General features: G+C 43.0%; 1 protein-coding gene across 3 annotated transcripts in view; it reads right to left on the bottom strand.

Moving 5' to 3' along the window:
* maml3 (mastermind-like transcriptional coactivator 3) overlaps window positions 1-24309 on the bottom strand; it is a 519798-nt gene that overhangs the window by 478094 nt on the left and 17395 nt on the right. For 2 of the 3 annotated variants that reach the window (XM_048620778.1, XM_048620842.1), the window contains exon 1: window positions 2628-4110. The exons of the other annotated variant lie outside the window; for it this stretch is intronic. In XM_048620778.1, the coding sequence (XP_048476735.1) occupies window positions 2628-2984 (357 nt within the window). In that variant the 5' untranslated portion in view covers window positions 2985-4110. Of the gene's footprint in view, window positions 1-2627; window positions 4111-24309 lie in introns of those variants that run through there. 3 annotated transcript variants of the gene reach the window in all.

Here is a 24309-nt window from a genome sequence, read left to right as displayed (position 1 = left end):
TTTTCTCCCCAACAATGACTATCTCACTAAACCACTCTCTCCTACCCCCATCGACTCTCACCTTGAGTAACACTATAAACTAATGGATTGTTATTATCTCCAACATGCAGCCTGTCTTTCCAGTTGCCTTTGTTGCTTCATTTACTCCACTACATAAAAAAAGGTTCTCCATAGTCCTGCCCACACTCTGGCCTGAACATCCACCTCTTCCAAGTTTCACCAGAATGGCCTCTCAAATCTCATCACATACTGCTTCCCATTTCCTTGACTCCTTCCCACTGGCCTTCTTTCCCTGGTTTCTACTTTGATGATTTATAAGTGGATTCCTATCTTCCATCTCCTAAAACTGCCATAGGCACCCCCTCCTCAGATCGTTCTGAATCCGCTGATTCCCATCCCATCTCCAACTTTTCTTTCCTGTGCATGGCCCATGAATGTGCTGTGGCTCCTAGAGCCAATTCCTGCAAATCGAGGCCTGAGTATTTCCAATCTGTGAATGTGTTGTATTATCCCAGTGCATCCTGTCAGACTTCTCTACAAATTCCTCTCCTACATCTCAAAGGCTGCCTATGTAGACCTATATACAGCATTGCCCACGTTTGTCCTTACTCAGCCCATCTGTTCTTCAAACCCCTTACTCATGTCTTTATCAGTCTGCTTCAGAGTCAGAAGATATATGAGTTCATATCTTACTTCTGGGCCTAGATATACGTGACAATTCAGTGAGTAATTGATAGAGCGCTGCACTGCCACAGGTATCATCCCTTGGATGCTAAAGATGCTGACTTCATGTTCAAACAAAAAGTTTTTAAAAATCCATCAGTATCAGATGAAGAGCAAAGGAAATCTTCTGATAGCTTGGCCAACAGCAAGCCTTCAATCAATCCAGCAAAGCACATTACCTAGTTAATTATCGTTTTGCTGTTTATACAATCTCACTGTGTGTAAATTGACTGTCACATTTGCCTACAAAACACTGACTACATTTGAAAAAGCATTTTTTTTAAGAATGCCATAAAATGGTTCACAATGAAAGATTTAAAAGGCATTACACAGAATCAAATTTGTTCCTGTTTTGACATTTCCAAAGTTTCAACTATTGCAACATTCCCTGGCAGCCTCTCGTTCCCCACGAACTTCAGTGCATCCAAAAACTCTATTGCTTATATCCTACTCAACATTAAATCACACTTACCATTCAATCCCTGTCCTTGCTGATCTACATCAGCTGGAATGCCCAGCATCTGAAGGTTAAAAGTTCTCATTTCATAGATTTAAGCCCCACTTTGGCCTACGTCTCTCAAAATGTGAGACCTCCTCCACCCTAGCAACACTGCTCCCCCACACAAAAAAAATTCCTCTTCTTGCAAACACTTGTGCATCCCCATCTAAGATTCCATTTTCCAAAATTCCCTCCCCTAAACCCTCCCCCACCCTTCTCTCCTTTGAACCCATGTCTTTGACCACCTAAGTACATAGGAGTAGGTCATTCAGCCCCTTAGCCTGTTCCACCATTCAATATGATCTGTGGCCTAATTCCTTATACCTGCCTTTGGCCAAAATCCCTTAAAATTTTGTTAAGCAAAAGGTATTATCTGTCTCAGATTTAAACTTAACAACTGATCTAGCAGTTTTGGGCCATTGCTCCAAAGCTTTCCTTCCTGTCTGCCTTTACATCTCCTAATATATTAAGATACCATGTGTACATATACACACACATTATCAAACAAACATTCACATACAGGCTGTTGATACAGTCTAACCCAAGCTGAATAAATAAGCAAATATTAGCAATGATCTCTAAGCAGGGAATCAGCTAACACGGCTATGCTGAGCAGCTTCGGCTGGGGACTTTCAGCTGTTTCCTTTCGCCCTCCTTCCATCAGCCAAGTCCCACCCAGCTCTTTAAATACAAGTCAAAGCAACTCCCCCTTTACTGGGGCAGGAAACGAGAGTAGATTGAAGTGATCAAAACAGCTCGGCTCGACTGCAGCGGCGGAGGAACAACTGCTTGTTTTTTTCTAAAAATAAAAACTGCCCGTAGGGAGAGAGGGAGGGGGAAAGAAGTTTTGCATTTTATTGTATCAGAAGCAGTTACATTCGGATTTGCAAGCTCTCTGACCGAAGGATGAAGAGATGGCGATCTCTGGCCAGAGAGATAACCTCCACCTCCCCCCAGGGTGGCAACACTCATTAATAGACATTGGGCTCAGAAAGTGAAAGGCGTGCTTCGTTACTAGTGGGGAAAAGAAAGAAAGCGTGTAGCAAGTTTGCAAAAGAAAACTGCAAAACTAGTGCAAGTGCTCCCCAAATGTCACAGCACAGAGGCTACACACATCCCAAGCAGTAAATTGTGCAGGAGTTGGCCCGAAACTGCTGCAGTTTGTTCAACTCCACACAGTTTTAAAACACACAAAAAAGTTTCTCATCATTAAAGTTACAGGTAAGAATTAGACTGACAACAAGCACATCCCCCAAATAAAAAACAAACTGTCCAAAACAACAGCCTCCTTTTCCCATCATTGGGCCAATGAATGACCAGCCCCTGTGGACCTTTAAAGGTTGCGGGGGGGGGGGGGGGGGGGGGGGGGGGAAAGGAGGAAAAAAAAGTGAAAGTTGGTGCTTACCGCGATCAGTGTGTTGCTCCTCTGCTCCGGAGCTGAGGCAGGAGGAGGCGGCTCAGGCTCACAGTGCTTGCTCCGGGAAGCGGACTCCTGCCGCTGCTTGCCCGTCTTCTTCGCCTTGAGCTCCAGGCACCGCTGGTGGAGCGTCAAGGTCTCCTGGCGGTCCAGCTCGATCTGCTGAGCCTGCGCTTGCTGGCGCCTCACCTCGCAGTTGTTGTGGTGCCTCCTGAAGCCCTCGATCCTCTGCCGGAGCCTCTGCACCACCGTGCTGTGTTTGGGAATTCCGCTGGCGCCGGCCGCCGCTCCCATCCCGCTGCCGCTGTCGTTCGCGGCGGCCGTGGGAGCTACAAAATCCCCCATAATCTCCAGCTTCCCTTCCCCTCCACCCCCAGCCAAGCTGTCAACCCAACAACCACAGTTTATTTCGGGACAACTCTTCTTTTTCTTCCCCCCACCAAAAAAAAACCCACTTCAATCAAAAAAAGTGAATAAAATCTAACCAGTCCCCACACACAACAAAACAAAAACAAAAATCTCTAAATACACAGGAGCCCACCGTTCCTTTTTGTTTTCCTCTCCTGTTGCTGCTTTTCTGTCAGGAACAAAACCAACTAAACAAAAAAAAAATTAAAAATAATAGCTTGTGAATAACTAACTCATTGCAACCCAGCGTCTCTTGTCGAGTTCACTCATCGCTGCATTAGAAGCTATCCTTGTGACTATTCCACTGTTTTTTCATCAACTCCACGATCAAGATCCGGATATTAGCAATCATCATACAATCGTGACAAAAAAAAGGTTTTTCTTTGTTGTTTTTTGTTGTTGTTGTTGGAGAGAGAGAGAGGGGGGAAAAGTTTTTTGTTGTATATATATCGATATATCTCTCTCTCTATATATAAAGAAAAGCTGTTTACATTTGCCCGGTGTGTCTGAAGAAGCGGATCTGCGTTCGCTGGCGTCCCGCGGCATTCATGTTTCAAAAAGCGCTGGCGTTTTTGCATTGGGAGAGGAGAGAGAGCAGCCCTCCTTCACTGGGATCGCGAAACTCGGAAGGAACGGCGAGGCAGCTGCTTGCTGCTACTACTACCGCCGCCGCAGCCACCACTATCACCTCCACCATGCCAGCCGATTGATCTGGGACAATCAAACAGTAAACATCAGCCAGAGGCCGTGAACACAACCGGAGGCAGGTACCAACACACGCCACAGAGCTCAGCTCAGCTCCGGATCAGGACTCGGACACAACTGCCTGCCTCTTTTTTTCTAAAAAAAGAATCGAGAAACGGGGTGGTTGGTGTTGGAACAGGAAACCCGGGGACCCACAAGAGTCAAAAAAGATAGATATATCTATGCACATGGAATATATCAGCACTTTATAGAGCCACGGCCAGGGAAAGCAGCTAGACACCGCGGCCGGAGGAGAGCCAAGCCATCCGGGATCACTGAACAGTTGACAGGGTCAGAGAGAAAGCCAGGGCTAGAGCTCCCCAAAACCAGGGCAGACGGAAATCCAGGGGCAGAATCCGGATGATCGCATCAGGACCAAGTGCAACCACACACATATACACGCACAGAGAGAGAGGGAGGGAGAGAAGGGGGTCGGACGGAAATTGTGAGGTAGACTAAAGTTATGGAATCAGGAGCGACGCCAAGTTACCAGGGTCAAAGTGAAACTCTGGAACAGAATTGAGATACAGAATCAGGACAGACAGTATTCCTCAACAACTCCCACAGGGATAGCATGGGACTGGAATGTGGAGTAACAAAATAATAGGCAGAGGAATCAATGTTAGCACAACAAAACAGGATCAGAAACAAACCAGGGCAAGTATAGATTGAAGAATATTAATACATCAACTGAAGGTGGGACTAGAAGAAGAGGCCTGGGCTAGATCCAGGACAGAGCAAGTGATCAGAATCTGGATTAATACACACAAAAAAAAGGACAGGCAAAATGACTCTGGAATAAAGAAACATAAAACTAAAGGTAATGCAACATTGAATCATAAAGAAACCCCGAAACAGAATAGATACAAAAGAATCAGGAGTAATACAACCCCTAACAGGTAAAACTCCCAGGCATTAGCGAAACTAAATCAGGAATAATAAAACAATAGAGAAGCAGAGACAAACCCTGGGACAGAGTACAGATGAGGACTAGGATTAATTACAGAATAAGAAGGATAGAAGGAAACCCTAAGGGACATAGAACCAGAGAGAGAAATGGGGCTAATAGTGGGGTACAAAGAAATCTAAAAAGGGTTGAACTGGGGGAAATGGATAGGTGCATGGACATAGAATCAGGATCTGTCGAGGGACAGTCAGAAATCCCTAGACAGATCAGTAAAATAATCAGAACTAATCAGACAGAAAGAAAATCTGGAACAGAGTACAGCAACTGAATGGAAGAGAGTGGGACAAACTGTGGCATAGATTATAGACAGAATCCACGCTGGGCAACTGCCGAGTACAAGATTAGGAGTATAACCCAACCCTATTAGATAATACAAACGTAGAATCACGGTTATTGCAACAATTGGGAGAATGTGACAAGAGAAAATCTTTGCTGCAACACAAACAACCAGAACTATCCATAAATGTCAGAATCATTGAAACTCTGCTATGCATACCTTAACTCACACCAAGTTCTGTTTGCACATAATGCTCCCTGTTGGACCATGGCTCCAAACACTGGCAATTTTAAAAAATCCTACCCTTGCTTTTTAAATCTGTCAATTAATTCCCATGTTTTTCCAGCACTACAACTCTTCAAATTTTCTGTGCTCTTTCAGTTCTGGCTGCTTGTGTATTCCTGATTTTCTTTGCCCCAAACGGATATTCATGTCTTCAGTTCCAAGCTCTGGAATTTGTTGGATGTTCTGTGCTTTTTTTTTCTCCTCCTTTAAAGGTGCTTCTTTAAATCCACTTTCTTGACCAAGCTTTTCGTCACCTGTACTAATAACTCCTTACGTGGCTAAGTGTCAAATGGTGTTTGATAACGCTGTTGCAAAACACGACGGGCTGTGTTAGTAAAAGGTGCAATATGAATGCAAGTTGTTGTTGGTGGTAATATAATACAAAAACGGTTGGCAGAATGAAAACCTGGGATGGAATTCAGTTTATTTCCGGACTATATTAGGAGGTAATGGGCAATAGCCAGAACAAATGAAGAACAGGAAGAGCAGTAACACACATTATGGATTAATGTTAATACAATTATGAGAACAGAGAAGAAAACTGAATATAAAACATAATACAGAACTGTAAAAAAAAAACAGAATTCAACAAAAATTATAAAAGGTCAGGATATGGCTGCAGGATTGGGACTAGAGTCCTATTGGTCCAACTTGTCCATGTAGACCAGATATTCTAAATTAATTTTGTCCCATTTGCCAGCTGTTGTCCCATTCTCTCCAAACCCTTCCTATTCCTGTACCCATCCAGATGCTTTTTAAAAATGTTGTAATTGTACCATCACCTCCTCTGACAGCTCATTCCATACACCCACCATCCTCTGTGTGAAAAAGTTGCCCTCAGGTCCCTTTTAAATCTTTCCTTCTCACCTTAAACCTATGCCCTCTAGTTTTGGACTCCCCTACCCTGGGAAAAAGACCACGGCTATTCATCCTATTCATGCCCCTCATGACTTTATAAACCCCAGCCTCCGACATTCCAGGGAAAGAAGTCCCAGCCTATTCAGCCTCTCCCAAGAGTTCAAACCGTCCAACTCCGGCAACATCTCCATAAATCTTTTCTGCACAATTTCAAGTTTAACAATACCTTTCCTGTAGCAGGGAGACCAGAACTGAATGCAGTATTCCAAAAGTGGCCTAACCAATCTCCTGTACAGCCACAACATGGCATCCCAACTCTTGTATTCATTGCAATGATCAATAAAGACAACTGTACCAAACGCTTTCTTCACTACCATGTCTACCGGTGACTCCATCTTCACTGTAATAATTATGGAGAACAGTGTGAAAATATACAATTATCTTTATTAATAATCAAAGTATTGCACTTTACTACAAATTCTAAACATTTGGACAAGAAGCTCTCAATATGCTGAAGCACAAAACTACAAGATCTGGTTGATTAGAAGATGCAGGACAAGCACATGGAAATTCTGAGGTTGAAGCCTAGCTGCAAGATTAAAACTAAACATAGAACACAGCAGCTCAACAGAAGCAGAGGATAAAACAGGGCAACCAGTTTGGACGGATTAGGATTAAAACCACTTGAGAAAAAGAACTCTACGAGATTGTCATATTTTAGTATCAGAATCAAGAATACGTGATTATGAGAAATAAAAAGATCTGATTAACTAAAATGAATGGAATTAGAGCTTCGGGCCAAGGTAGTTGAAAGCATGGCTGAAAGTAGTGATTAAAATTGGGGATGCACAGCTTGTTAGAATGGACACCGCGCAACAATCGCCAGACAGGAATGTTCCCTCCCGGTCAGGAAACACTTCAGTGGTCAAGGACAGTCAGCCTCTGATCTTCGGGTAAGCATCCTCCATGGCGGCCTTTGAGATACACAACAACACAGAATCGCCGAGCAGAAACTGATAGCCATGTTCTGTACCCATCAACTGTGATCTTGGGTTCATGTCATATAACATACTGTTCTGTATCTGTAAAATCTCCTGTTTTGTCACCACCACCTGGATAAAATGTTATGATCTCTCTACCTTAACTAGTTTGTGCAGTTTTGGATTACTTGTTACATTGGCACGCGACTCTTCTACCTATCATGTTATTCCACTCATTTAGTTTCTCTCCAGCACCACCTTATTTTTATTTTTTTGTAATTATCTCTCTGCCTCATTTAATCGGATTATAGGTCATCCCTTCACTTGTTATTCAGCTGTTGACACTTTATTCACACCGTCTGACACTTCGGATCACCTGCAGGGATTTATTCTTTGGCACTTCTCTCACACCATTTGCATAGCCTTTTAATCTCTCTGCCCTTGATCTCTCTCTGCCTATAAATTCTGTGTTCTGTGTGCTCCTCTCACTTCATCTATGCTCCAAAAGCTTGTGATTTCAAATAAACTTGTTGGGACTATAACCTGGTGTCGTGTGACTTCTGACCTTGTCCACCCCAGTCCAACACCAGCACCGCCACATCATGCTAGAACTGCAGGAGTGTAGAGATTTCCATGGTTTATGCACTGGAAGAAATTATAGAGATAGGAAATGGAAATAAAAGGTAACAAAGAAGGATTTTAAAATTGAGGCTCATAATAATACATACATATTCATATACTATAGATATACATATATATATATAGAACATGAAGCATTACCACATCAGCTCACTAATTAGATTTCCAACCTGTATTAGCTCATCTTAATCAGATTGTGATTATGATTCCAGTTGATGTTGTTACTGGACATGTCAGAACTCAGGCTGAAGCCTGGCTTGATCCATCACATTTTGTTTTGCTTTTAACGTGATGGTCTCTCACTGAAACATAAACACGCAAAGTTGCAGATTTTGTTTTAGCAAAACAGAAGCTCATTAACCAAATGAAGATAGTTTATTCTATTCTAGTCTAAGCTACAATACAGATGCAAAGATTTTTAAACACACACTTCAAGAATAATCTCATTAATCTCAAAATTATCCTTTACAAGTTCCAACAGATAAGCAATCCCTTGTATAGTAAGTACCCTTGTACAGTACTTACACCAGAGAAAAATCTTTCCTAAGATCTCAATAAGCTTAAGGTAATTGTGACTTTAACTTTTAGCTTGGAAACTCTGATAGCGTCTTCCTGGAGTATCATACACCTCATGTTAAAAATGTACTACACCTCAAATAACCTCTGCAGGGTTTTAACCCAATATTTCTGGTTTTGGTACTCTCACTAGCTCCTTACTCTAATGGTAACCCAGTCTTACTATATTCGACCTTTCTCTGGAGCACTGATCTACATAACTATTTCTATCTAATGACTTTCCAAAACTGCTCAAAAACACAGTAAAACCAAAACAAGGTCTCTCCATCTAAATTTACCCTAAATTTAAAAAAATAAATCTAAAAATTCCTAACAGACTGGATGGGTACATGAATTGGAACGGTTTAGAGGGATTATGGGAAAAATGCTGGCTAATGGGACTAGATATATTCAGGATATCTGGTCGGCATGGATGAGTTGGACCGAGGGTCTGTTTCCATGCTGTACATCTGTATGTATGTATGCCCTCAAAGCACAATGGTCTACCCTGCTCAGTTGCAAAACATCCTGTTGTAAACAAAAATCCATTAGTACTGTCAAAAGTAGCCCTCATTAAACTGTGTTAAAAGAGAAGAAAATCACCATAGCTACAGAAGTCCTTACAAGATATTTATTAACTTCAAACATACAGAAAACCCACAGGTCACTGATGCAAATTTAAAATAAATGATATTAAGTCCCACAATTTACATTACACATGACAGGAAAAAAAAATGAAGTTTCCCTTCAAGTAATGAAATTTGCCAGAAAGCAGACACCTGGAGAAGATTGGACACAACTGTGAAAAAGTAAGTGTTGTCATGGATTATTAGAAATCTCTGACATAATTACCAAATACACATGGTCCAGAACAAATTGACAAAGTTCTGGCTAAAACCACACTGCACATTAGTGAGCACTATCTCAAAAGCAGAAGATGGAACAGACTTCCACGAAGTTATTTTAGTCAAGCTTCTAGCTATGTTGAACAAAATTACATCTATAGAATCAAGGTAAAACATCATAGCCCATAGCCTAGATATGTAAAACTAGGAATAAATATAGAATAACGTAATTTTACAAGATCAAGATGAAGGTAAAACATGAGGTAGATCAGCACAGAAGGAATGTAACAAGCACCCAAGGTGTGGATCTACAGGAATGACAGAATATAGCAGAGGATCAGATAAATATATATTAGGACTAATCTAGGATAGAGCAAGACATGCTGGATCACAAAAGTATTACAGAAGTAGGACAAAAGGTAAGCAAAGCAAATCAAAAAGAACTTTGGTGTAGAAACTGGGTAAGAGAGCGTCTAAAAGATTTAGGACTAAAACATGGGACGGAGCAGTATCTCAAGGATCAGGATTAAGCAGTGCTACTCTACAAACAGAATGAGACAAAACCAAATGCAAATATTGGGATACAGAAGGGCACTGTAATTATAATATTTGATAGAGAACTTCCATCAGATCAGAACCATGGGATAGACTATAATGAGCTATCAAGTAAACGCAAAAACAGTGACAAAAGCAAGTTATAAAGAACTAAATCCAATAAAGGAAATAGAGCTGAAATGCACCAAGATAATTGGACTCCAGCTACACAACTATCTTATTTGATGCCAGGTACGAGTCCAACCTTAGGAATATTACTCCTCTGATCCCCACTGATTCAGTTTTATTCGAGTTTCTCAGAGCCACTTATAGTCTGACCCTCCCTCCGTGTCACAGGTGGTCATTCTAACCCCTCCCCCCAACATCTGGAATCCAATCCTTGTTTGAATCAACATTCTAATAAGATTTGGAGCCAAGAGGCCCTGGCAGAACACAAACCAAACATCAATAAGCAGGTCATTGATTGGTAATGCCGCTTGATAATGCTGATGATGACACCTTCTATCGTTAAAGATAATGGACAGTAGGATTTAAAGGATTAGATTTATGTTGGGCAGATAAAGATTTATTTGATCATGGAATCAATAATGTTTTTCATAATTATACATACGAGGATGAATCTCTGGCCAATCTTGGGTTGTCACCATGATCCAGTACATGAGGTCCAAACAACAATCTGCAATGTTTAATACATCTTGATAGTGAAAGGCTTTCCTTTGGTTATGCTGAAAATAAACATCTCTCTTAACTAGAAGCTCTGCTGGGATGATTTCTCATTGGGTCTCATTACCAGCATCAGGGAGAAAGTTGAGATGGCCTCATGCTGAGGCTAATCTAAGTTCTCATCTGAAAGCCAACCCAACAGTTACAACAGGGTAGGAAGAGGAGCTGAAATCATAAATTAGGTAGAGACTGCAGAAGGCTCTGTCCCAAGAAGGATTGGAAGGTAAAAATGTCACCACTGTAATCCAGATTCAGAACACAATTGACAATTAAATATGAGCATGTCAGTTCAGCAATGAAATCTGTAAGTAGATCTACACCGAACATAATTCTCCATGAAGTAGGACATTCCCTAGACATTGATTAGTATCATGCTACCCATTGTGAAAAATTCAAGTTTCAAAAAAAGTGCTACCTGTGCATGCAGCATGATGAGAGAGAGAGAGGTGTGAGAGAGAGAGAGAAAGGAAGGAAGGAAGGAAGGAAGGAAGGAAGGAAGGAAGGAAGGAAGAAAGAAGAGAGGTGGTGATGGGAGAGAGAGAGAAGGGGGGAGAGAGAGAAGGAGACACAGACAGGGAGAGAGGGGGAGACAGACAGACGGGGAGACAGACAGACAGGGAGAGAGGTGAGAGAGAGAGAGGTGAGCGAGACAGAGGTGAGAGAGAGAGAAGAGTGAGGAGAGAAAAGCGAGGGGAGAGAGAGAGAGAAAGAAAAAGAAAAAAGAGAGAGAGACTGAGAGAGCGAGAGAAGAAAGAAAAAGGAAGGAAAGAGAAAAAGAGAGAAAAGAGAGCGAGACAGAGAGTGAGAGTGAGAGCGAGAGCGAGACAGACAAGAGAGAGCGAGAAAAAAGAAAGAGCAGAACGAGAGAAGAGCGCGCGCGCACGAGGTAAGAGAGAGAGAGCGCGCGCGCGCGAGGGAAGGGAGAGAGAGCGCGAGAACGAGAAGAAAGAAAAAGCGAGAGAAAAGAGAGAGAACGAGAAGAAAGAAAGGAGAGAGAAGAAAGAAAGAAAGGAGAGAGAAGAAAGAAAGAAAGGAGAGAGAAGAAAGAAAGAAAGAAAGAAAGGAGAGAGAAGAAAGAAAGAAAGGAGAGAGAAAGAAAGAAAGAAAGAAAGAAAGAGAGAAAGAAAGAAAGAAAGAAAGAAAGAGAGAAAGAAAGAGAGAAAGAAAGAAAGAAAGAGAGAAAGAAAGAGAGAGAGAAGGACAGAGAGAGAGAGAAGGAAAGAAAGAGAGAAAGAAAGAGAGAGAGAGAAGGAAAGAAAGAGAGAAAGAAAGAGAGAAAGAAAGAGAGAGAGAGAGAAGGAAAGAAAGAGAGAAAGAAAGAGAGAGAGAGAGAAAGAAGGAAAGAAAGAGAAAGAGAGTGAGAGAGAGAGAGAGAAGGAAAGAAAGAGAGAAAGAAAGAGAGAGAGAGAGAGTGTGTGAGAGAGAGAGAGAAAGAAAGAAAGAGAGATGTGGGGGCACAACTGTTGCCATTTGTATCTGTGCCACGATCCACTTCGGCAGTCTCATTCACCCAGAGTAGCACGTTAACCTGAACAGCTATAAAAAGAGAAACATAAGTGCCGAAGAAACGTTTAGGGATAGGTCTAATCTGGATAAAGCTGCATGCGGATTGATTCTAGAGGCGAGGAATATGTTCTCTCCATATTATTGTAGTTGAGGTGATCAACTCATTAAAAGTGGACAGTGGATAATGGGTGAAACCGGTAAGTTTACAATACAGTTGAACTTAATAACAGCTATTATTTTGATATCCAGTTCTCCTCATTCCAATTGCCAGTGTTACCTCTAACCTCAGCAGAAAGAGCCTTACACATGGAGAACTTCACTAAGGTTATCAAGCTTTGCTCAATTAGCTACAAGAACCTGTATGTATTTCACCAATACACACTAAAGCAAGTTAAATGTCTCTGGTGATGCAGTGGTAGTCTCCCTATCTCTGAGCTAAGAGACCTGGGTTCATGTCCCATCTGATCCAGAGGTGTGTAATAACATTGCTGAATGCTGAACAGGTTGATTAAAGACAGCTAAAGCAAGTTCAACTAATCTATCACGGCTACTTCAAATTTGCTCGAACAGAGCTTCGAGCTTGAAACTTTCAAAGGAAATCATTGTTCATACCAAAGAGACTGAAGCATTTCATACTGAAACTATGATCTTCTGAAGAAAATACTACATCTGGAACTGACCCTTAAAGGTTTGTAAGTTGTATTCAAGCAGATAGCAGTAAGATTATGCCAGCAAAGGACTACCAAATGTGAGAAAGAACCTTGGCTACTACATTAGAACTGCTGAAATTTACTTCAAAACGTTTAATATTAGCAGCGTAATGCCACAGAATTAATTGGGCTCAGATTGTATGATGGGATGCTTCACTGCACAGACACATTTCTCCCCATCAGGCAGGTCCTATAAAGTTTGTTCATAGTCTTATTTGGTTGGCATCTCATAAAAAAAGTACCAAAAATTTACATCTGCAAAAACAGCACTTCAAGACTCTGAAAACAAAATCATTTAACACTGGCAAATCCATCATCCTTCAAGCGTAGTGTCCGAGTCTAAAGATTATTTCAAAGCACTTGCTCCACAGACATCTAGGCAACTTGCCCTTCATTTTCTTCTAAGCACTGGCCAACCAATTTCTGTTATTTCAGTGCAGCCTTTGTCTACATGAAAAACCATTATTAAATGACGTTGTGGCAGACTTTGAGATCAGGTTACAGATATACTTCAAGCTTGAAGTACTGAGGGTTCGATTGCAGTGAATCCCTTACAAGATGAAACTTACAGTTCTACATAATGTGTCATTCTGGTTTCACACAACACATCAGCCTGTTGTTTCTTTGGACTGTGACACATGGAAATCATCAGTACAGGAGACAGAATTGACTATTAGTACTGTACAGCGACAGAAGTATTTTACAAAGTAAACAACTTGTTGCCATTCATCGAAAGAAGCTGCCCTGTCTCTGAGAATGTGACACAATATTCAACTTGTGAATCCTGGCTGCTGTGCAAGCTCTGCATGAGATCATAACCAAGTCTCAATCTGCAGACACTGTAATCAAATTATACCCTCAATTATTCAGCAGCCTGCTCGTCCATCTCAGCTCCTGTGTCAATGTTCAACGGCTGAAGCATTCTGTTCCCAATTGTTCATCAAAGCAGACATAATTCGCCGTGAGTGTCAGATACCTAGAAACAGAGCTGTGAAAATTGACATTTATAGACACGCTCATTGGACAAAAAACATGAAAAGGGTATATTTCCTGTTTAATATGGAGACTTCAACCTGGACAAAGTAGCACAAAGGGTTAATCTGCTGACCAGAACATTGATGCTGGCTCTTGTAATAATTAGGATTGTAGAACAGTCTGCACCTCTCTTCCTTAAATGTCAGAAAGTTAATATGATCATTGTGGAGATTTTACAATTTCCACTGATTTCATAGTTGCAATTCACAGACACCCTAATGAACAGTAAGTAAGAACTGACAAAGGTTCTGATGAATTCTGATGAAAGGTTAATTGTATCCCTCTCCACAGACACTTTCAGACCTGCTGAGTTCCAGCATTTTGTGCTTTAAATTTTGAACTTGCATCATCTGCAGTATTTTGCTTTTCACCGTGGAAGTTTTCACAGTGGTTTTAAGCATTTCCAGTTGTTCAGTTACTCTGAGAAAGAAGAAGTTGTTCATAAATTCCTTACTGCGTAGAGAAATAGTCTCAACAAAAATTTTTGACATGGAGGTCAGAGTGGGTACCTGGCAACTTCAGCTTGGCACTGGCTCCAAAACTGTCCCATGTTGGAAAGCAGGCACTAACATCTCAAGGCACACTTCACAGGCACTGGGTGCATGCCCACCCACCCATAGACATTCGCCCCCGACTCGTGCCAGCTTCAAACAGCACTCATGGCACATCTCCGATCCACTCACAATACGCTTCTACACTGGGATGCTGTACCTCAGGATGCAATGGCAACTATTATTGTAATGTTGCAGTAAGAATATTTTGCACCTAGTGACATACACCCAGCTCATGGACTGGACCAGGCTCCATTTCCAGCTGCTCACCTGCTCTCTGAAGACCGTATGGAAGGATTACAGCTTTTTGAAAGTAACCTGACACTCGCTGTAAGTGCTGTTTACACAGCTGCTTGTTCAAACAGTGGCATGTTGGCACAGTGGCATGTTGGCACAGTGGTTAGCACTGCTGCTTCACACAGTCAGGGACCTGGGTTCAATTACACCCTCGGGGGACTGTCTGGGTGGAGTCTGCACATTGTCCTGCTGTATGTGTGGATTTGCTCCGGTTTCCTCCCACAGTCCAATTAAGTACACATTAGGTGGATTGACTGTGCTAAATTGCCCCATTACGGCTCAGGGATGAAGGTTAGCTGTGGCAAATGCAGAGTTATGGGGATGAAATGCGGTAGGACGGGGCTGGTCTGGGACAGAGGCTGTTTGAGGCTCAGTGCAGACTCAAAGGGCTGAATGGCTTCTTCTGCATTGAAGGGATTCTATGATTCAGTAGTTGAAGTGTAGTTTGCAGATGAGCTGGAATTTGTAGCAGTGGCAATTCAGCTGGCAACAAGTAGCTGATTGGTCTGGGGATTATTGACCAGTTATTGATGAGAGAATTGACACAACATAGTGTGATTTGTTCCCAGGTCACTGAACAAGATAGTAAGAAGCAAAATCAGATCTCCACAGGCTCAGAAGCTCTCTCTATTCTCTACAGTAAAACAAAAGAGAAACACTTTCAGAAAGCCAGTTTATTTTTCCTTCAACAATTGCTATAAGTTATTAGTCTTCATAATGAAATCAAAGACCTTTATAAGTGTGAACCAGTTCTGCTGCGCCTCCTGGAGACAAGTGAAGGCATCTGGAGAAGGAAGGTTGACAAGCAGCATTCTGGTCAGTGTGAGAATCACTTCAGCAAATACTGTGAATAGGGATCGTTGACCTGTTTTCCCTTCTCTCTTGATAACCTTTGTTTTCTCTAAATGTGCGCATAAGGGAGAGTTTATAAGTAAGATGGAGTTTTAATTAATACAGTTATACGACTAAAGTTTGTTATTACTAATCTGTCGGAGTGTGTTTATTTATAACAAAGAGTAATTTTTGTCAAGTACAGAAAGGAAAGGGAGGCAATGGCCTGGTGGTATTATTGCTGCACTGTTAATGCAGAGACCTGGGGACCTGGGTTCGAATCCCACCAGGGCAGATAGTGAGATATGAATTCAATAAAAGAATCTGAGTCCAACTGTGACCATGAAACGATTGTCAGGGAAAAACCCTATCTAGTTCACACATGTCTTTTAGGGAAGAAAAACTGCCATCCTTACCTGCATGTGACTCCAGACCCACAGCCATGCGATTGATTCTGAAGTACCCCCTGGGCAATTAGGGATGGGCAATAAATGCTGGCCTAGCCAATTGTGCCCTCACCTCGTGAATAAAGAAGGTATTTTTAAAACCTGGTCCATGCTTTATGTCAACCTGCGTCTAAAAGACAGATAAATTGGGATATTTTGTATACTTGTCAAAATATGAAACTTTAGTGATGACTCCAGGAATAATGAGGCCCGATTTTCAGTGAGCTACTCCAGTGACGGTGTAATATCTCAGTTAGCACTCACTCACTTTGAGCCAGTCTGGATGTTCATGGCATCCCTGCCTTGCCTTGCTCCTTGGTCAGGGATACCAGGCTCACAGAACCACTGTACTAGTGTGTTGTTTAGCACTGACACAAAGCCAGGAAGCTTGTCATATTTTCGGCAGTCCTCAGGCAAATCAAGGGGTATATCCTTCAGACAGGAGGAGTCCTTGCACAGTAAGCGAAGGATGGCCTTTGTCTGATACCATGGAATTGTAGAATCCCTGTGGTGTGGAAACAGGCCATTCGGCCTATCAAGTCCACACCGACTCTCTAAACAGCATCCCACCCAGACACACCACCCTACCCTCTCCCTCTAACCCTGCGTTTCCTGTGGCTAATCTAACTAACCTACACATCCCTGGAAATATGGGCAATTTAGCATAGCCGTTCCACGCAACCTGCAGATCTTTGGACTGTGGGAGGAAACCGGAGCACCCGGAGGAAACCCACACAGACACAGGAAGAATGTGCAAACTTCACACAGACAGTCGCCCGAGGCTGGAATCGAACCCAGGTCCCTGGTGCTGTGAGGGAGTAGCGCTAACCACTGAGCCAGCACTCCTAGGATAGTCAGCTAGTCTCTCGGGATGGTCAAAGTCAGGATCCTCTCCTGAAAAAGAACGAGAAGCTGAAGATTTGGCAGCCTACCACTCCTCTTAATTTTTTCTGCCCTAATGGGGTCTGTTGTTCTCCTTGAAATGAGACAGAACTAGGCATTGAGGGATTTGAGAATGGGTGGCAGGGCTGTGCAGATGGGTAAGATGTCCCGACCAAGTGAGATAACTTTTAGGGAATGAGAGAGTGTTAGAGTATGAGCCTTGGTAGGAGGTGGGTACCTAAGCACTGAATGTGAGGAGTCACAGGGAAGCACTTACACTGGTGGAGCGAACAAAGTCATTGACCTTCCTCCTCTTGCTATGCATTCCTCTGGAAGGCTGGGACTACACACATCCAGCTGCAATCTCCGACCAGGCTGGCACAGTCTGATGTCATAGCCTCCTCAGTTGGTCCTGGAGAAAGGAGGATGTTCCACCACTGCACAACCCTGTCCAACAGGAACTCTGTCCCCGGCCAAAAAAGTAGGGGGATCAATTTTTCCCTTTACTGCCATGTCTGGAGTATACGTGCAGGGCAATTCCAGATGCTAGTCTGGGTGCACAACATCCTTGCCGGATAACTGGCAGATGCCAGTGAATATTCTGGCAGTGGCAAGCTGCTGAATGGCACTAGAATTGGACGAGAGGCATGCCATATGTGTGGGATAGGTAGGTAATGAGGGGAGAATGGTAAGATGTGGTGTGAAATCTCACTAAACCTTGCAGGGAGAAGCCCTCTGTGAAACTCGAGGGAACTGACCCAGCCAAAAAAAAAGATTCAGCCCAATGATTGATTTGCGGACGCCCATATTTGACCATTAGAGTCAGCTCTGAGTTTATTCCACTTACGTGATTTTTTAAAAAAAATCACAATAAAACCAATTTCAATACTGGAACATCACTGCTAGCGAGAAGAGTTTGATGTTAACTATAAAACCAGCTGTACACAGTATAACCAAAAACACTAAATGCATTCCTGTTTAAAACTAGTGTTCTGAACTTTTAAAGAGCCAGAGAGCAGTGCACATGTTATAAATGAAAGAAAGATGCTATATAAATGCAAGTCTTTCACTTTATCCCAAAGAGCTTACAGTCAAAGCATTTCTGAACTGTTATCAGTGTTATAATGTACGGTTCAAAGCAGTCAGTTTGGACACAGCAAGCTCCCGCAAACAACAACATAATGGTTAGCATATAATCTGGTTTTAATGCTGCTGATTATGGGATAAGTGTGGAGGAGGATACTAGAATGATTTCCCAGCTCCCCACTGAAATAGCACGTGATCTGAGATAGCAATGTCAGGAGGCATGGTGGCTCAGTGGTTAGCACTGCTGCCTCACAGCACCAGGGACCCAGGTTTGATTCCCCCTCAGGCAACTGTGTGGAGTTTGCACATTCTCCCCGTGTCTGTGTGGGTTTTCTCTGGGTGCTCTGGTTTTCTCCCACAGTCAAAAGATGTGCAGGTTAGGTTGATTGGCCATGCTAAATTCCCTGCTGTGTCCAGAGATATGTAGGCTAGGAAGATTAGCCATGGATAATGCAAGGTGATAGGGTAGGGGTGGGATACTCTTTGGAGTCAGTGTGGACTTGTTGGGCCAAATGGCCTGTTTCCACACTGTAGGAATTCTATGACCAAGTTTCTGTTTAGCAGTTGAAAGCTGGTATTTGGGTAGTGCAATATTCCCTCAGTACTGCTGATTGAAGTCCCATCCCAGAACCTCAATGAACATCATGCCATTTGATTCTGCCATGTACATTATTAATTTGAAGTGCACTTTATAAATGCTGTTGAATTTATACCAACCCAACTTTATGCTCTACTTAATTCAAATTCTACTTAACTAAATCTCTAAATGTTAAAATCGGTATGGTCCAGAAGCAGACCAAACGTTGGGTGTAAGACCAATTGGTTGCCCTACAAATAGCAGTACAGTCCACTGGGACAGAGCAGCATTTATTTTCAAAATTCTTCCATACGTGGGGAAAGGAAGAGCATGAGAATTCAGATGAATGAGCTGGAAGAGATATAGCACCAGGCTCAGCAATTCCATCAGAAAATGCAACTATTCCATTCTAAACAAAAACAGACCAACAGTATTGATCACACCAATTACTTCACTGCAGAGAGAGAAAAAATTCACAACCTGTTCCCAGCTTGTGAATGGCCATGGAACTCTACTTGGGACTGAAACACTTGCATATACTACATGAATGTCATCAAACAAAACTCCAATCCATGTTTACTCCAGTCCCGCCTCCAACAAGCGCAAGTATCTCACCAGGATTGAAACCATCTGAGCAGCTGTGTCTGACACATCTTTCTCTCTCCTTAGTCCACAGGGACAAACTTGCCTCAAGTCCTGAAAGTGCATCTTTCCTGAATTTCTCTCTCATCATTCCTCATGCGCTTTCTGAGCTCATTTCTTTTTTGCTGAAATTTTTATTTCTATATAAACATGAAATTTGCCATAAGTAGTCTTCAGCTTGTTAGCCAATGTTGACACCAATGGTATTATTCTTAGCAGCCACAGGATACAATCATCTGATTCACCCATTCTACGGATAACTCCACAGATAGCAGAGGTTTTATGCTGACCATTGCACCTTTCTGTTACTTGTCAACCTCAGCAATGTTGATTTGAATGGAAGCAAGGTCCTTTACAGCAATAATTCTGCTGCATGCAGAGCATTTGCTCGGAATGTAAAGATCACCAGCATTATTCTGCATCTTTTAAAGGAAATTGTGATTTTCTTTAGAGGCTGGGTTTTAGTTCAGCTGTTACACAGAGATCCTGCGCTGAGCTCATTGTTTCCATGAAAACCCAGAGCTTTTGTGGAATAATGCCCCATTAGAAAGCTGCACACTGTCAGGAAGGAGAGCTCACATCCAGAACGAGACACAGCCCGAGTGAGTGTATAGTTTGGGGGGTTTGGAGGCTGCGTGGGAATTCGGTGCAGAGGCGAAGAGGTGCTTTTTGCTGGCTTTTTTGGCTCATAGTTCGATAAACTTGAAGCCCAGGATTGGGAGCCCAGCACACAGACCCAAGAGCAACATCACAGGAAAACCATAGATTCATTGGCTGGTAATAGCTCCTAATTTGACTATCTATTATAGGTTAATTTTAGATTAAAGGTAAATAGGGAAATATTTACAGGTTACAAACTAAAAGACCAGTACGAAATTTTTAAATATCAAGGTAAAACTGAACAAATAAAACAGAGATGAAGGGCCAGGCAATATGTTGTATCTGCATGATGTGGGAGCTGGTGGACCCCACTGTGGTTCATAGCGACCACATCTGTAGCAAGTGCTGGCTGTTTCAGGAACTCCAGCTCAGAGCTGATGAGCTGGAGTCTGAGCTTTGAACACTGCGACACATCAGGGGGGAGCGGGGGAAAAGAGTTACCTGGACACTGTGTTTCAAGAGGCAGTCACACCCATTAGATTAACTACCTCAAATTCGGTCAGTGGTCAGGGACAGGAGGATGAGAGTGTGAGTGAGGCAGGTAGAGGGATCTAGGAGATAGTGCTGAAGGAGCCTCAGCCCTTGAGCTTGATTAACAGGTTTGAAATTCTTGCTCCCTGTGTGGTCAAGAACAGGGCTGTAGGGAGGATGAGCAAACTGGCCATAGAACTGTGGTACAGGGAGCCATTCAATGGAGGGAGAAGAGAGAAATGTAGTTGTAATCGGGGATAGTATAGTCAGGGGAATAGACACTGTTCCCTGTGGCCAGGATTGAGAGTCCTGAAGGCTGTGTTGTCTGCCTGGTGCCTGGGTTCATAGAACATAGAACATTACAGCGCAGTACAGGCCCTTCGGCCCTCGATGTTGCGCCGACCTGTGAAACCAATCTGAAGACCATCTGACCTAAACTATTCCATTATCATCCATATGTTTATCCAATGACCATTTAAATGCCCTTAAAGTGGGCGAGTCTACTATTTTTGCAGGCAGGGCATTCCACGCCCTTACTACTCTCTGAGTAAAGAACCTACCTCTGACATCTGTCTTATATCTATCACCCCTCAATTTAAAGCTATGTCCCCTCGTGCTAGCCATCACCATCCGAGGAAAAAGGCTCCCACTGTCCACCCTATCTAATCCTCTGATCATCTTGTATGTCTCTATCAAGTCACCTCTTAACCTTCTTCTCTCTAACGAAAACAGCCTCAAGTCCCTCAGCCTTTCCTCATAAGACCTTCCCTCCATACCAGGCAACATCCTGGTAAATCTCCTCTGCACCCTTTCCAATGCTTCCACATCCTTCCTATAATGCGGTGACCAGAACTGTACGCAATACTCCAGGTGCGGCCGCACCAGAGTTTTGTACAGCTGCAACATGACCTCATGGCTCCGAAACCCAATCCCTCTACCAATAAAACCTAACATACTGTACGCCTTCTTAACAACGCTATCAACCTGGGTGGCAACTTTCAGTGATCTATGCACATGGACACCGAGATCTTTCTGCTCATCCACACTACCAAGAATCTTACCATTAGCCCAGTACTCTGTATTCCTGTTACTCCTTCCAAAGTGAATCACCTCACACTTTTCCGCCTTAAACTCCATTTGCCACCTCTCAGCCCAGCTCTGCAGCTTATCGATGTCCCTCTGTAACCTGCAACATCCTTCCGCACTATCCACAACTCCACCGACTTTGGTGTCATCTGCAAATTTACTAACCCATCCTTCTACGCCCTCATCCAGGTCATTTATAAAAATGACAAACAGCAGTGGCCCCAAAACAGATCCTTGAGGTACACCACTAGTAACTGAACTCCAGGATGAACATTTCCCATCAACCACCACCCTCTGTCTTCTTACAGCTAGGTTCAGGATAACTCCTCTGGGCTGCAGGGAAACCTGGAGTGCAAGGGGAAAGATCCAGTTGTCATGGTCCACGTAGGTACCAACAATACAGGGATAAACAGGAAAGAGGTTCTGCTGACGGAATATGAGCAGCTAGGGGCTAAATTAGAAAGCAGAACCAAAAAGGTAATAGTCTCCAGATTACTACCTGAACCACAAGCTAAAATTGCACACGGTCAACAAGATTAAATAAAGTAAATGCACGGCTCAAAGTTTAATGTGAGAGCAAGGAATTCAAATTCATGAGACATTGGCCCCAGTTGTGGTTGGTTGGCTCGCCAAACTGGTTCGTTGTTGTTCCGCAGACGTTTCATTACCCTGCTGGGTAACATCATCAGTGCAGCCTCCGATGAAGCGCCATTGTGTTTTCCCGCCTGGTTTTTAAACTCGAGTCCATTGAGCTGGATTACCTCACTTCCGTTTTTCCCTTGTAGTGGAGTATAGATGGGGTCTAGCTCTATGTGTTTGTTGATGGCTTTCTTCGTGGAGTACCAGGCTTCTAGGAATTCCCGTGCCTGTCTCTGCTTGGCTTGTCCCAGGATCTTGGTGTTGTCCCAATCAAATTGGTGGTTCTCCTTATTTGTGGATAGAGATGAGTGAGCATTTGTCGTGTCTTTTTGTAGCCAATTGGTGTTCGTGTACCCTTGTTGTTAATTTCCTTCCTGTTTGTCCAATGTAGTCTGGCCCCAGTGCTGGGAAGGAGGCAGCTGTTTCTATGGGACAGGTTCCACCTAAATCACGCTGGGACCAGAGTCCTGGTAAATTGCATAACCAGTGCTGTGGATTAGGGCTTTAAAATGAAATAGTGGAGGGGTGGGTTCAGTTCCATGGAACATTATGGTAAATGGAAGTGGGGTTGAGCTCAGCAAGAGGTTACTAAAGTTTCCTGAATATGTATTAGGACAGAGTACGGAAAGGATCAGGAACCTAACTTCAGACACAGCAGATGAGGGGACAATTGTGAGAAAGGGTCAGTCAACTCAGGACTGAGGGTGTTAAATGCACAAAGATAAATGATCTTGTGGTGCAGATTGAAACTAGTGGAAGTGATGCTGTGGGCATCACAGAGATGTGACTGCAAGTGGATCAGAGCTGGGAACTGGATACCCAAGGATACATGTCCTACTGAAAAGGGCAGACAGATGAACAGATGTGTTGTGGGTGAGGGGTTGCGACTGGATGTGCGGGAGTGGGAAGCAGGTTGCCTTGTTAGTAAGAAATTAAACTAAATTGATAGCAAGAAGTGGCATAGAGTTGGAAAGGCACAGAATCTGTGTGGGTATGGTTGAGGAACTGCAAAAAAAGACCCTGATGTGAGTAGCGTATAGGGCCCCTAGCAGTGATCAGGATGTCAGGCAGAAAATAAATCAGGAGACAGAAAAGGCATATAACAAAAAGGCACTATTACAATAAGCATTGGGGACTCCAGTATGCAGGTGGCCTGGGAAAAACAGGTTGGTAGCAGATCTCTCAAGAAAAAGGAATTTGTGGAATGTCTAAGAGATAGTTTTTTTTTGGAGCAACTTGTAGTACAGTCCACTAGAGAACAGGCAATTCTGGATTTGGTGATGTGTAATGAGGCAGACTTGATGAGAGAGTTGAATTCCATAGTTACCTTTTTTACTTAATTGAAGTCATGAGGGAGGAGCTGGCCAAAGTGGATTGGAAGGGGAGCCTAGCAGGGAAGACGGCGGAACAGCAATGGCAGGAGTTTCTGAGAGTAATACGTTCAGGAGATACAGCAGAAATTCATCGCAAGGAACAAGAAATATACGAAGGGGAGGATGGGTCTGCCACGGCTGACAAGGCAAGTCAGGAACAGCACTGGAGCAAAAGAAAAGGCATACAATGCAGTGAAGCCAGAGGATTGGGAAGCCTTTAAAAAAACAACTGAGGATAACTAAAAAAGCAACAAGGGGGGAGGTTCTTGGAGGTTCAGTTGGCAGTAAGGAAGGCAAATGCACTGTCGGCATTCGTTCCAAGAGGGCTAGAGTACAAGAGCAGAGATCGAGGCTGTATAAGTCTCTGGTCAGACCATATTTGGAATATTAGGTGCAGTTTTGGGCCCCTTATCCAAGGAAGGATGTGCTGTTGGACAAGATCTAGAGGAGGTTTACAAGAAGGATCCCGGGGATGAGGGGCTTGTCATATGAGGAACAGTGAAGACTCTAGGTCTGTATTCTGAGTTTAGAAAGTTGAGGATCTCATTGAAACTTGCACAATACTAAGACAGCTGGGTAGAGCGGACATGGAGAAGATTTTTCAATTAGTAGGACAGACTAGGATCTGACGGCATAGCCTCAGAGTGAACGGACAATCCTTTAGAACTGAGATGAGGAGGAATGTCATCAGCCAGAGGGTGGTTAATCTGTGGAACTCATTGCTGCAGAGGTCTGTGGAGGCCAAGTAATTGAGTGTATCTAAGACAGAGATAGGCAGATCATTGATTAGTAACGGGAGCAAGGGTTTTGGGGAGAAGGTAGGAGAATGGGGTTGAGAAATACATCAGCCATGATTGAATGGTGGGTCAGATTCAAAGGACTGATGGCCTAATTCTGTTTCTGCATCATATGGTCTAATGGTCCCTACCTCTTGAACCCGGGTTCAAGTCCCCAAAAATTGTTAAGAATGGTGAATTCATTACCTCAATATAAAATCGAGGTAAATAGTGGGGATACATTTAAGAGAAAACTGGAAAAGCAC

This window comes from Rhincodon typus, chromosome 1 (genome assembly GCF_021869965.1).
Source record: "Rhincodon typus isolate 14 chromosome 1, sRhiTyp1.1, whole genome shotgun sequence".
Classification (NCBI taxonomy): Eukaryota; Metazoa; Chordata; class Chondrichthyes; order Orectolobiformes; family Rhincodontidae; genus Rhincodon; species Rhincodon typus.
This window is presented reverse-complemented; position numbering and strand designations above follow the sequence as displayed.